Below are 13,083 nucleotides of genomic sequence, written 5' to 3' on the forward strand. Positions count from 1 at the left end.
ACGGGAACCGTTCCCCACGCCCGCCACGGCCACCCGGCGGCCAGTGCCGAGCATGCTCCAGCTGTCCACCAGGTGGCGCTGCAACCCTGGCAATGACTCCCTCAGTTTCCAAAGCGCTGCTGACGCCCGGGTTCCACATGCAGCCCTCATGTCTGCTCTCCCAAGCCGAGCTCACCTTCTAGCGGAGAAGGCTTGGCAACCAGCCCAGGGTGAGCCACCAGGAGGCTGCAGAGTCCGGAAATGGGCCCGCCCGCCTGGACGCTGAGCTTTGGCGCTGCCTGGGGCTCAGGATCTGATGCTGAACGCCTGGCCAGCATACCCCGCCGGCCTCAGCTTGCTCCCAGCGTTTCTGGGGGCGGCGGCCACCTCCCACAGAAGTCACTGCTCTGGAGCCCTCATCTTGGAGTCTGCCTCCAAGGACACCCAGCCTGAGCCCCATGTGGGCCAGGGCAATTGCATCGTGGCCCGGTGGGGGTAGGGAATGGGTAGGGGGTCTGCAGCAGCTGCAGGACAAGCACTTGGTGTTGATCTGGGGACAGAGGTGGACACGGCCCGAGGGCTCACCTGCCCGGGGCAGTCTCTAGTCACGGCCAAGGGGGCCGATGGTGGTAGTGCAAGGACCCTAGGGTGTGATCCTCTCGGCACCTCATGGCATTGCCCAGTTCTCCTGCCTGTGAGATAGCCAGGGCTGCCCCTCTGCCTCCTGCAAACCTGGCCCCCAGATCCTCACTTGGACCACCCCCAGGTGTGAGTGAGCAGATATGCTTACCTTCTAGTCGATACACATCCCACAGAAAGGACCTGAGAGTGGACGGCACACCTCCCGGTGAGCACTGTGCGTGTCCTCCTCCTCCCAGCCATAAAGGTGTGTTTAAACACTTCTTTTGTTTCTGTGAGGTCAGCCCAGAGCTGGAGCTTGTCGTCGTGGTGGTTTGGAGGGGTCAGCTGTGGCGTGGGTGATAACAGCACAGCGATGGGTGGGAACGAACTGGTCAGGTTCATAAACCAGCCGCTGGGTGTTGTGCTCACATGTCACCTGGACCACCATCTCAACAATCACACAAGGAGGGAACTCCTATCACCACTGGATCGATGCGGAAACCAAGGCTTAGGGGGATTTGCTCTGGTCACACAGCTCAAGGGCTCACTTCCTGCCAGCTTTGTTCTGAGAAGTTTACCTGTGTTGATATTAATACACAGTTTTCCCAGTGAGCCTAGGAGGTAGGTGGTGCTATCATCCCATTTTACAGATGAGGATACCGAGGCACAGGGCTCACGTACAGCCAGGGAACAACAAGCTGGGGGACCACAGAGCTCACATCTTCACCCCGACAGCCTTGGTGTCCTGTCTGTGGATCAGGGAGACGACAGAGCTTCCTGAGCTGGCTGAAGGGCCCAGTGAGGCCCTGGTGCCTGGATGAGCCTAGGTCAGCACCTGGCACACAGTAGGTGCCCTGCCCCCAGCCGCTGTCGTTACCCTGGCCTCATCCCCAACCCCTCTCTCTGCTTCCCATATTTGTCTAAATGTTGTCTGCCTGGAAGCATGTCCTCCCGCCTCTGGCTATTTTTAGGTCCGTTTCTTTAGAATTCTGGATTCTACATGTAAGTCCCACAGTTATTTGTCAGGAGATGTGACAGCTGCTCAGATGGAGTAACTGGGAATGCTGTGATTATTCTGCAGAATCCACTGCCCCAGCCTTTGCTGGGCAGTGACTCACGGACCATCCTTCTGTCTCCCGGGGACACAGTGCAGCTTCACCGAGTGACTGGGTGATTGCTGGAAGAGGCCTCCTAGACAGGTGTCGAGGATACACTCAAGTCTTCCTGGGAAGATGCACAGGACGGAGCTGCAGGCGGACGGGGGAGGGTAGGCAAAGAAGCCATGGACTCTCCCCTGGCTTACCCCCACAGAGCCTCAGGCCTGGGAGGAGCAAGCGTGAGGGAGAAGCGGACTTCTTAGTAGCAGCCCCAACTATAGGGCTGGAGACTGAGGCGGACACCGTTGGTCTCATTCCTAACACCTATTCCTTTTGTGCTCACAAAAAACCTTGATTAGTTTTTGATAGAGTGCTCTAAGCCAGTCATGACCATTTTGTCATCAAATTTCCCAGTTTTTCATGCTGGTCGTATGACCCAGTTCTGGCCCATCAGTCCTAAAGTGACAGTATGCTGGAGACATTTCTGGGAAAGCATTTGCTTACCTGATGAAAAGAGGTGCAGCTACCGCAGCCCTTGACCTTTCCTTTACCTTTGGCTTGCCTGGAACCCAAGTGTGATGACTAGAGTTATGGCAGCCATCTTGTGACTGTGAGGTCAAAGCATAAGGCTGAGAGGTCAACTGTATTAGGGATAGTGGAGTCAAGATTCCTATGCTAGCAACTTCCTGTTTCTAGTTGTGGGGATAAAAGAACTTCCTATCCATTTGTTTGCTTCTGTTGGTTGTAATTTTGTATTTTGCAATTAAATGTGTTCCTCCTGATACAGACATGAAGGCCAGGTGGGCAGCTCTGAGGCCCATCTGTGCTCAGAGGTCCACAAACAGCTCCTGGGATGACCCTGGGCTAAGGCCTCTGCTGGACTTTGGTGAGGTGGAGTGATTCAGACCCACCCAGACTCACCCCTCAGGGTGTCATGGGCCACCAAAAGAGACAAGTTGTGTAACTGATCTGAACTGTTCCCAGTTTTCAGGGGCAGGAAATCCCTTTTCTTTTGGAAATCAGATTTAACTCTACCTTTGTGCTCACGTGCCAGGGTTGGAAGACCTGCCCAAGAGTGTGATGGGGGTGGGGTTCTCAGGGTCAAAGCGGGGCCCTAAAGCTTCAGCTGAAAAAGCCCAGGGACCTGGCCCTGCACACGAGGCCTGTGCAGATCCAGTGAATGTCTGGTCCGGGTCTGGGCCTGGTTTACACCAGCATCTCAGGGGCTCCCTGCATGGATGGGAGTGGAGGGCAGGAAGCCGCACAGGGTTGCCCTGGGTGGGCCTGCACGGGCCAGACAGAAGGCAAGTGGGGTACCATCTCCTCTTTCTCCTCTGCTGGGAGGCGATCACGTGCCCCCGCCCCTGTGCCCCTGTGCCCTGGATGCACCTGCATCTCCCAGTGAGTGCCCACAGGACCCAGGACTGCCCTCGCCCTACCCACACCTGGACAGACATCTGCCCGCGTTGGAAACTTCCTCGACCCCCTGGCTCTGGGCCCGGACCTCGCGTTGTAGGAGGCTGAGCAGCGTCCAGCCTCGGTGTCCATGCCACACCTCCCAGCTGTGGCAACCACGGACGTCTCCAGACTGTGCCCAGTGTCCCCTGACTGAGAGACCTGGACTTGCAGAGGGTGGAACTTTGGAGAGAGAAGGCAGCTGCCTCCTCCTCCCTGGTGGGGGTGCAATGCGGGGGGTCAGGGCTGGGGTGCTCTCCCTGCGCCTACAACAGGAGTAGGAACACCAGGATGGCAGTTCATTTCCCAGAAAGTCATAGATAACACAGTAACTGAATGAGATCAGCATTGCGATGGGGTCTCCAAAGGGCTGGAGGTGTCGCAAAGGCAGGGCCAAGGGCTCAGCTCCCGGGGACTTCACTTAGGTCTGAAGGCTGGGGAGTTTGGGGGGAGGGGGGACTTGGTGGGTTTGCAGGGACAGCAGGTGCATTCTGGGAGCTGGAGGTGATTTGGTGTGGGTGGAGCCAGCATGCGTACTGGGGAGCCACCCCTCCAGGAAGCCCCCTGCTCCCTGGGTCTGGTCTCCTCCTCTCTGTCCCCGCTGTCTCCTCCAGGTCCACCCTGTGAAGCCTGCTTACCCTCAAAGCCTGGTCCTTTGTCCACTGTGTCCTAGGCCCTCGCATACAGTAGGTGCTCAGAAAACTGAATGAACGAGTGAATGAACCAGTGAATGAAGGACGCCACTCATGGCGGGTCGCCTGTGCCACCCTGTGAGGCCTGGGTTTCTGTCTGAGCGGTCGGGAGCCACTGCAGGGCTCTGAACAAGGGCCACCTGCTGTCGGCGGAGGATGCTTTGGAAATGGGGGAGGGAGGCTGGGAGGCCAGCCACTTCCATTGTGCAGGTGGGAGGTGATGAGACCTGAGCCCCAGAGGAAGTTTCACGAGGTGAGGACTGATTCCTTGTGGTGGTGTTGGCGGGGGGTGGGGGGGGTGGGTGAGGAGCAGAGGTCGCTGGGTGGGGGACCAGGGAGTAGAGAGGGCTGGGGGTGAGGTGCTGGAAGATACCACTCTACCCAAGGTGAGGAGCTCGGCAGGTGGAAGGAGTCTGGAAGAGAAATCTAATGAGAAATGGAAAATCAGGAGTCAGTCATGTGTAGTGACTGGCAGAAAAAAGCACGTATATAATTCTATTTTAAGAGATACTGTAGCTATTTCTGTGTTCACAGGAAGCGGCAGCGGCACTGATGCTTAGAGGAAGGGCAGCTCTTGGCTGGGAAACACTTTCAAGAGCCCCGGATTGGGTGGAAGACCTTGGGTTTTCCTGGAAGCAACCTCCCAGGGGAAGGACTGATGCTGGAGCTGAAACTCCAATACTTTGGCCACCTGATGCGAAGAACTGACTTATTGGAAAAGACTCTGATTCTGGAAAAGTTTGCAGGCAGGAGGACAAAAGGATGACAGAGGATGAGATGGTTGGATAGCATCACTGACTCGATGGACATGAGTTTGAGCAAGCTCCAAGAGTTGGTGATGGGCAGGAAAGCCTGGTGTGTTGCAGTCCATGGGGTCGCAAAGAGTTGGACACAACTGAATGACTGAACTGAACTGAACTGAACGTCCCAGGGGAAGTCGTGCTCTATCCTCCCTGGATATGGGGGAGAGGGGCAGCCTGCACAGCAGGGGCTCGTGTCCGGCGATGGAAGCTGAGATATCCTGCCTTCTGTTTTAAGACTCCGATGTGTGATTACCCCTTACCTTGGAACTCGATAATAGGAAGGCAAATAACTCAGTTAAAAATGGGCAATGGAGCTGAACAGACGTGTCTGCAGAGGAGATGTACAGACGGCCAGTAGGGCAGGAAGAGATGCTCAGAGCTTTAGACATCAGGGAAACACAAACCAAAACCACACTGAGGCACTGCCTCACCCCTGTGAGAACGGCAGTCATCACAAAACCAGGGAGCCGGCACGGAAGATGTGGAGAAACTGGAACCCTTGAGTGCTGCGGCTGGGAACGTGAAGTGGTTCAGCAGCTGCAGGAAATGGTCTGGAAGCCCCTCAAAGAGCTAAATACAGAGTTGCCACGTGACTCAGCAATTTCCTTGCTGGAGCACATCCAGGAGAAATAAGTGTCCATTAGAAAACACCTCTGCATGAATGTCCACAGCAGCCCTGTTCACAGCCCCGGCGTCCATCAGCAAGTGATCAGAAACATGTGTCCAGCCGCATGGTGGGATGTCTGTCGTTCAGCTATGAAAAGGACTGAAGTACAGACACCTGCCACCATGTGCGTGAAGCTCACAAACATGGCACTCAGTGGAAGAAGCCAGACGTAAAAGGTCTCCTGTCGCCTGGTGCTGTTTGTATGAAATGTCCAGGACAGGCAACCCCCCGGAGACAGAATACAGACCAGAGGTTGCAGGGGTAGAAGCAGGCCAGGGAGTGACTGCCAACGGCTTCCCTGAGGATGCCAAGGATGTTCTGGAAAGAGAGGTGATGACGGTCACACAACACATGAAGGTGCTGCTGCTGCTGCTAAGTCGCTTCGGTCGTGTCTGACCCTGTGCGACCCCACAGACGGCAGCCCACCAGGCTCCGCCTTCCCTGGGATTCTCCAGGCAAGAACACTGGAGTGGGTTGCCATTTCCTTCTCCAATGCATGAAAGTGAAAAGTGAAAGTGAAGTCCCTCAGTCATGTCCGACCCTCAGCGACCCCATGGACTGCGGCCCTCCAGGCTCCTCCGTCCATGGGATTCTCCAGGCAAGAGTACTGGAGTGGGGTGCCATTGCCCTCTCCGGATGAAGGTGCTAGAGCCACCTAACTGTACACTGTTTTTTTAATATATATTTCTATTCCATTATGGTTTGTCACAGGATATCAAATATAGTTCCTATGCTATGTAGTAGGACCTTGTTGTTTATCCATCCTATACATACTGTTAATAGTTTGCATCTGGAAGTAGTGTTATTTTATTCATTTTTAAAATTTTTTGGCCGTGCCACGTGGCTTGTGAGATCCTATTTCCCGACCAGGGATCAAAAGCACATTTGAAAGTTCAGAGTCGCATGCACACTTTAACATGGTTGAAATGATTGCTTTTATATCAGTACAAAACCATTTTTTAAGTATATGGGAACTGTCTGTACCTTCTGCTCAAATCTTCTCCAAACCTAAAAGGACTCTGAAAAATAAAGTCTGTTTAAAAAAGCAGAACGGAACATGAAGTGGCCATGAGCAGGGTGCACTCCTGTGGCTCTGTGCCCCACGGTGCCACCTGCAGGCCTCTGGGTGCCGGGACACTGCCCGTCCACTCAGGGTCATCAACGCTGGAGGAGCCTCCCCAGTGCCCCAGCTCACCCTGTCTTCTTCCTGAGCTTCCCATGGTCAGCAGAAGTCATCTGCCTGGAGCCAGATAAAGGGCTCCCGCCTTTGACCCTCATGACAAGCTCATGAGGACCTGGGGCCTGGGGAGGCCAGGACATCCTCCTGGGATCAGTCAGCAGGTGAGTGCAGAGCTCATGTGCCTGGTCCCTGCAGGGCAGGAGGGTGCTGCTGTCAGGTCAGCTCCCAGCCTCTGGACAGCAGTGCTCTGAACCCTCGCATCTCTCCGGAGGAGATGCCTGTGCCCAGAGGTCAAGCTCGAGCAGTGGGCAGGGCAGCTGGATGCAGGCTCGGAGGACACAGCACTGAGAAGGCACTCTGGCCCCGACACCACCAGACAAAACCCACTCGAGGGCCGGTCTACATAGTAGGACAGTGGGTGGAATGCTGACAGGGCCTCGGTGTTAGCCGTGCTCTGGATCAACCATAAACCTGATTCTGACATGACTGTATCGAGGTTTCCTAGCAGAATGTTTTTGTTCTTAGGAGATATTCAGGGAAGGGTTTAGGGGTGAAGAGTCTGCTACATACGCTCAAATAGTTCATATAAAAATAACTTTATGAAGGGACTTCCCTGGTGGTCCAGAGGTTAAGATGCCATGCTTCCATTGCAGAGGGCACAGGTATGATCCCTGGTCGAGATTCACATGCCGAGCAGCACGGCCAAAAAAAAAAAAATGCTGGGGAATGATAAGGGGTCAATCCAGGTGAAGGATATGGAGGTGTTTATTTCATAATTTTTGCAAATTTTTTGTGGGTTGGAAAATTCGCAAGGTAAAAACAAACTTTAATCACTTAAAAAATTACAAAGACCCAATTCATTTAATTAAAAAGTTCAAGTATTTGCTGAGATTGAAGCTCATGGGTCTTTTGGAAAGAAGGCCCAGGAGATGCGCTGGTAAATACTGCAAATTAAACAGTATTCTGATCAAAAAGAAAAGCCCATGGGAAAATGGCCAGCATCACAAATAATGGGGGGAAAAGCAAGTTAAATAAGGTACACTTATTCAACTATTAAATTAACGTAAGTGTGTTTGGAATACTAAGAGTCCATGCTGACGAGTAAGCCAGGCCCAGGCCTGTGGATGCAGCTGGAGTGACTGCGTCCTCTTAACTCCTGGGGTCCCTTGCTAAGGAAACGGCCCTAAGCCAGACCCCACACTTCGAGCCAACCCTGCACACAGGCCCTGCCGAGCCTTGGCTCTGGCCAGGGGCTTCTAGCCCCTGCTCTGCCCCCTTCCTGTGCATGTGCCCTCGGGGCGGGCGGCAGGGTCTTCAGCCTGAAGACCTGCTGGTGTGCCCGTCGTCCTGAGCTCTGGGCCAGGACTGTGGGTTCCCGCACCTGATCAGCCCCTGGAGTCCCGCAGCCCTCAGAAGACCCAGTGCTCTTTCCCAGCCCCTCTCCTAGCTCCTGGAATCTGGAGTTAAACAGGAAAAGCTGCTTTTCCTAGAGTCTCCTTGCTGCCCCCGCCCCCGCACGAATCACTCCAGGTAAAGTTCTTGTTGGTCCCTGGACACCTGGCCCAGGTAGAAGCACCTGGAACTCATCACTGGGGTTTAAGTAAAATGTTTTGGTTAGTTTCCAAATGTTGGGATGTGAAAGTCACTGAGCTGTGTCCGACTCTTTGCGACCCCATGGGCTGTATATGTATACTTCATGGAATTCTCCAGGCCAGAATACTGGAGGGGGCAGCTGTCCCATTCTCTAGGGGATCTTCCCAACCCAGGGATCAAAACCAGGTCTCCAGCACTGAATAATGATTCTTTACCCACTGAGCTATCAGGGAAACTGATAGTTGTCTTCCTGTTTTCTGGCTTAATCCCACTGTTTGGGAGAATAAACCGTGTGATCACAGTTCTTCCAATTCTGCTGAGATTTGCTTTATGTTCCAGTGCTTGGTCGATTTGAGGAAATGCTCTGAGTGACCTTGATAAGATCACATGTTCTTCTGCTGATGGGAGGAGGCTCTGTGGGGACCAAACCCTATGGGGTTTTCCCTGACCTTTATGCTCCGTTACCAAGGTAAATATTTTAACCCCCACAAGATATTATTGTTCAGTTCAGTTCAGTTCAGTCGCTCAGTTGTGTCCAACTCTTTGCGACCCCATGAATCGCAGCACACCAGGCCTCCTTGTCCATCACCAGCTCCCGGAGTTCACCCAGACTCACGTCCATCGAGTCAGTGATGCCATCCAGCCATCTCATCCTCTGTCGTCCCCTTCTCCTCCTGCCCCCAATCCCTCCCAGCATCACAGTCTTTTCCAATGAGTCAACTCTTCGCATGAGGTGGCCAAAGTACTGGAGTTTCAGCTTTAGCATCATTCGTTCCAAAGAAATCCCAGGGTTGATCTCCTTCAGAATGGACTGGTTGGATCTCCTTGCAGTCCAAGGGACTCTCAAGAGTCTTCTCCAACATCACAGTTCAAAAGCATCAATTCTTCGGCGCTCAGCCTTCTTCACAGTCCAACTTTCACATCCATACATGACCACAGGAAAAACCATAGCCTTGACTAGACGAACCTTTGTTGGCAAGGTAATGTCTCTGCTTTTGAATATGCTATCTAGGTTGGTCATAATTTTCCTTCCAAGGAGTAAGCGACTTTTAATTTCATGGCTGCAGTCACCATCTGCAGTAATTTTGGAACCCAAAAAAATAAAGTCTGACACTGTTTCCCCATCTATTTCCCATGAAGTGATTGTTACAAACATCTAATATCAGATTTACTTTCTCGTGCTCTTCACTCCTTCCTGCATCCCCAGGCTCCCAGCTGGGATCCTGTTCCCTCTTTTGTCTGAAAACACCTTTTCTTTGCCTCCATTTTTGAGGGATAACTTCCCTGGACTGAAATGCACCTTTGACCATCGTCATTCACTTGTGTCTTTGACGAGAGCTGACTGGTGCTGAGCGTGTGCAGGTGCAGGACATGCCCTTGCTCTCCAAGAAGAGGGGGACGCGTGTGCATGGAGCACAGGGAGCAAGAAGGGCTGCAGAGTGGCTGTGCCTGAGCCACATGGGACCTTGGAGTGAGGATCACGCTCTGCCCTCATTCTTACAGGAGCAGTGAGGCTTTTTGGAGAAGACACAGCTTTAACTGGCCCATGATGGGGGTAGCGGCATGTGTGAAAAGGAAGCAAGAAGAGGGCAGAAACAAGATGGGTTTGAGCACTGAGTGTCTGAACCAGTGCTGGCTCCATCAGGGGGTCCCAGACTGGGCTTCCTGTGTCACCTGCTCTAGGCTGGCAGGTTCCAAGCCCGCCATTCACTCAGCTGTGTGATCATGGCACTTCCCACGTGAGTCCACTTCCCCTCCCTCTCTCTTCCCCTCCCTCCCACTTCCCCTCCCTCCTATTCTGCAGCTCAGAGAAAACAGCACTGGGCTCTGGGCCTGCAGCTCTGCAAGAGCTCAGACTTCTTAGCTCTGGTCTTTACAGTTAGATTTCTTCTTCTGAGAGTCAGAGAAGGTTGATCAGTCACTTGCTGGAGGCCACACAGACAGGATCCTTCACCCTCCCCATTCCACAGATGGGGTCCGTGAGGCCCAGGGAGATAGTTTCCAAGGATGCTCCAGACTTGGGAGTGGCTGAATGATTCATTCACTCATTGTTTACTGAGTGCCTGCTTCGTGCGTGGAATTAGGAAAGAGCCAGGTGCCAGGGAGAGTTGTGTAGGAACAGACAAAACCCTGCCCTCTGGAAGCTCATCTTCTCCTGGGTAGGGGGGAGGGGGGACTGACACTATACAGAATAAATAAGTAAACTAAGTCCAACTCTTTGCGACCCCACGGACTGCAGTGCACTAGGCTTCCTGTCCTCCACTGTCTCTTGGAGTTTGCTCAAACTAATGTCCATTGGGCTTCCCTGGTGGCTCAGACAGTAAAGAATCCACATGCAATGCGGGAGATCTGAGTTCGATCCCTGGGTTGGGAAGATCCCCTGGAGGAGGACGTGGCAACCCACTCCAGTATTCTTGCCTAGAGAATCCCCATGGACAGAGGAGCCTGGTGGGCTGCAGTCCATGGTGTCACAAAGAGTCCGACACGACTGAACCGTTAAGCACAACATGCATTAAGTTGGTGATGCCATTCAACATCTCATCCTCTGTCGTCCCCTTCTCCTCTTGCTCTGTCAGACTGATTCCGTGAACAGAATGGAGACTCAAGAGTAGGGAATGGTTTAGGCTTTACCCAAGGCCACCCGTTAAGCAAATGTTAGCTTTAGTAATAAAAGGAGCCAGGTGCTCAGATGCAGGGCTGCTGGGGGAAGGGACAGTTGGAAGAAATGGCCATTAGCTTTGATCCTCTACCAGCAAAGGTCAAACTCCTGGCCAGAGAGGTCATCTGGAGACGTTTGCCCTGGAGCCTGTGACGGTAGCTGCTCATGATAAACAGCTCTGGATATGTGGAGAGGTATCTAGGGGTAAAGAGAGACAACCCCGGGGTCGGGCTGGGGGAGAAAGGAGCTATTTGTTAAAGCTCCAGAAACAGGGACTTTGGGTCGGAATCTGGAACAAATATTTTGTCCACAGAGAAGCACGCTGCCTCAGAAGTGACTTCTGTGTTTGCCAGGGATGCGGGAGGAAGCATAGCCCCTGAGAGAAGTCAGCCTGGGTGGCTTCCCTGCAAGCTCAGACTGGGGCGTTTCAAAGGGCCAGGCCGGACTTCTGGCCCCAGACACCTTCAGCAGGATGTTCCTGACCTGAACAGTTCCGATCCACCAACCACACTGGAAGCTGAGTCTGGTTTCTGAGTTTTGGAGTGCTCCTTTCTAGGAGGGGTGGAGGAGTGGATTCAGCTGGTTGTATCAGCTGTGCTGTGATCTCTGACATTTTCTTTGTTCCCACATAAACCAAGCGCACAAAAACTAATTTTCCTGGCTTAATAAAAGAACAAGGTGGGGGCGGGGGGAAGGAACGGCCACGTGGGGAGAAAACTGGGGCTCGGGTGAAATGGACTGTGGTGGGTAGGGAGTGCCCCCTGGGGGCTCTCCCCCTTGGTGAGCTCCCCAGAATCGGCTCTGGTTCTGGCAGGCCCTGCCTGGACACCCTGCACGAGGTGGTCAGTGGGCAAACCAGCCCTTCAGCACCTGCTGTGCACCCAGCCCAGCGGTGGCCAGTGGTTCTCAAGCACTTTCCAGGAGTCAGGTCCTGTGCTGTGGGTTTTACCAACAGGTACCTCACTTGTGCTTCTGAGGAACTGACAGCTGCCCACAACCACGCAGTTGGTGTGTGCACCAATGCCAGCGTCCTTCCTGTATCATGGTGGGCCTGCCTCTGCCCCATCCCAGGGGTGTTGTGGAAGTTGCACATGATTGGGCACACGGTGGCAGCTCACAAATGCCCTGGCCTGGCAGGTGCGGGGTGGAGGGGAAGCAAGGGAGAGAGGCGTGGGCTGGAATCAGATGGCTTGCCAGGCTCCCAGGTATGTGGCAACTAGCTACAAAGAGGGCTCTCTTGGGACCCAACCAGCCAGTAACCCACCTACTTTTCAAAGCCTGTTCCCTCCCACTGTCTCCCCCACCACTACTCCAGCCTTTCCAGGATTTCTGAAGGACCCCTCCTGTCTCCTAGCACCTGCACAGGTGAGTCCCTTCCTACCCCCCAAATCTGCATGTCTGGCACCTTCTCCAGCGCTATGGCCTCCCTCGGGTCCTTCCCTGAGCATTCCAGGGCAGTGCCCCCTCACCTCCCCGTTTTGCATCCCAGCTTGCAACCATTCATTGCTGCTCGGCTGTCATACCCCAGGGGACAGTGAGGGCTGCCCCGGTGAGTGCTCGAGGGCCACTGGAGGAGGGTCGCCGACTGGAAGCGGGAGGTGAGGGGCGTTCCCACCCCTCAACACTCCCCCTCGCGCCACAGTCGGCCCCCGGGAGGGACTAGGGGCTGAGTCGGCCAAAGTCCAGCTCCTCAGGGGCTAGGCAGCACGCTACTTAAACTTACGACCCGCCGCTGGCGGCCTCCAGCCAGACGACGGCCAAGAACAGGAACGCCAGGTCAGTTGGCTGACCGAGTGGGTAGCCAGGGGCTGGGGGTTGGGGGCCGGCAAGCAAGGTCCCCGCGGCTGCGTGGCAGCCTCGGGACCGGCCAGCGCCGCCGCGCACGGCCCTGGGACTTGTAGTTCTCGGCTCCGCGAGAGGCTAGCGCGAGCCTGGGAGCTCGGCGCTGCGCAGGGACAGGGACTACATTTCCCAGAAGGCCGGGGAAGCAGGGTCACGGCGAAAGGACCCCGGCCGGCGGCGCTTCTCGGGCCCGATGGGGCCGGTTCTGGGTGTCGGGGGCTTCCTCGAGGCCCGAGCGCGATCCCTGCAAGGCAATCCGCGGCCAACGAGTCCGGGCCGGGCGGGGCCCGTGCGCAGCTCGGTGGCTGCGCCGGACTGCTGCGGAGGCCTTGGCAACCTAGACTTCAGGAAGGTACCCGGCGCGGGGCGGGAGGGGTGTCGCGGGCGGGGCCTCTTCCTACGCCGGGGGGCGGGACCGCCGTTACCAGGCAACGGGGGCGGGGCGCCGGGGCGGTGTCTAGGGCCCCGCGCCTCGGCGCGTACACCTGTGTACCC

General features: G+C 54.9%; 1 protein-coding gene and 1 long non-coding RNA gene across 12 annotated transcripts in view; both read left to right on the forward strand.

Annotated features, from left to right (window-relative positions):
• Positions 1-10,588: 10,588 nt before the first annotated feature.
• On the forward strand, positions 10,589-11,398 carry LOC139177553 (uncharacterized). The gene is made up of 2 exons (XR_011562014.1): positions 10,589-10,940; positions 11,060-11,398. It is a non-coding gene; the product is annotated as an uncharacterized lncRNA (long non-coding RNA).
• Positions 11,399-11,864: 466 nt separating this feature from the next.
• PEMT (phosphatidylethanolamine N-methyltransferase) overlaps positions 11,865-13,083 on the forward strand; it is a 35,739-nt gene continuing 34,520 nt past the window's right edge. For 3 of the 11 annotated variants that reach the window (XM_070773222.1, XM_019982146.1, XM_019982151.1), the window contains exon 1: positions 11,958-12,111. Coding sequence is in view for 3 of the 11 variants with exons in the window: in XM_019982125.2 (XP_019837684.1) it covers positions 12,782-12,940 (159 nt within the window). In the remaining 8 variants the exon portion in view is untranslated. The other 8 variants (XM_019982129.2, XM_019982133.2, XM_019982148.2 and 5 more) reach the window with 8 other exon arrangements.

Source organism: Bos indicus, chromosome 19 (assembly GCF_029378745.1).
Source record: "Bos indicus isolate NIAB-ARS_2022 breed Sahiwal x Tharparkar chromosome 19, NIAB-ARS_B.indTharparkar_mat_pri_1.0, whole genome shotgun sequence".
Classification (NCBI taxonomy): domain Eukaryota; kingdom Metazoa; phylum Chordata; class Mammalia; order Artiodactyla; family Bovidae; genus Bos; species Bos indicus.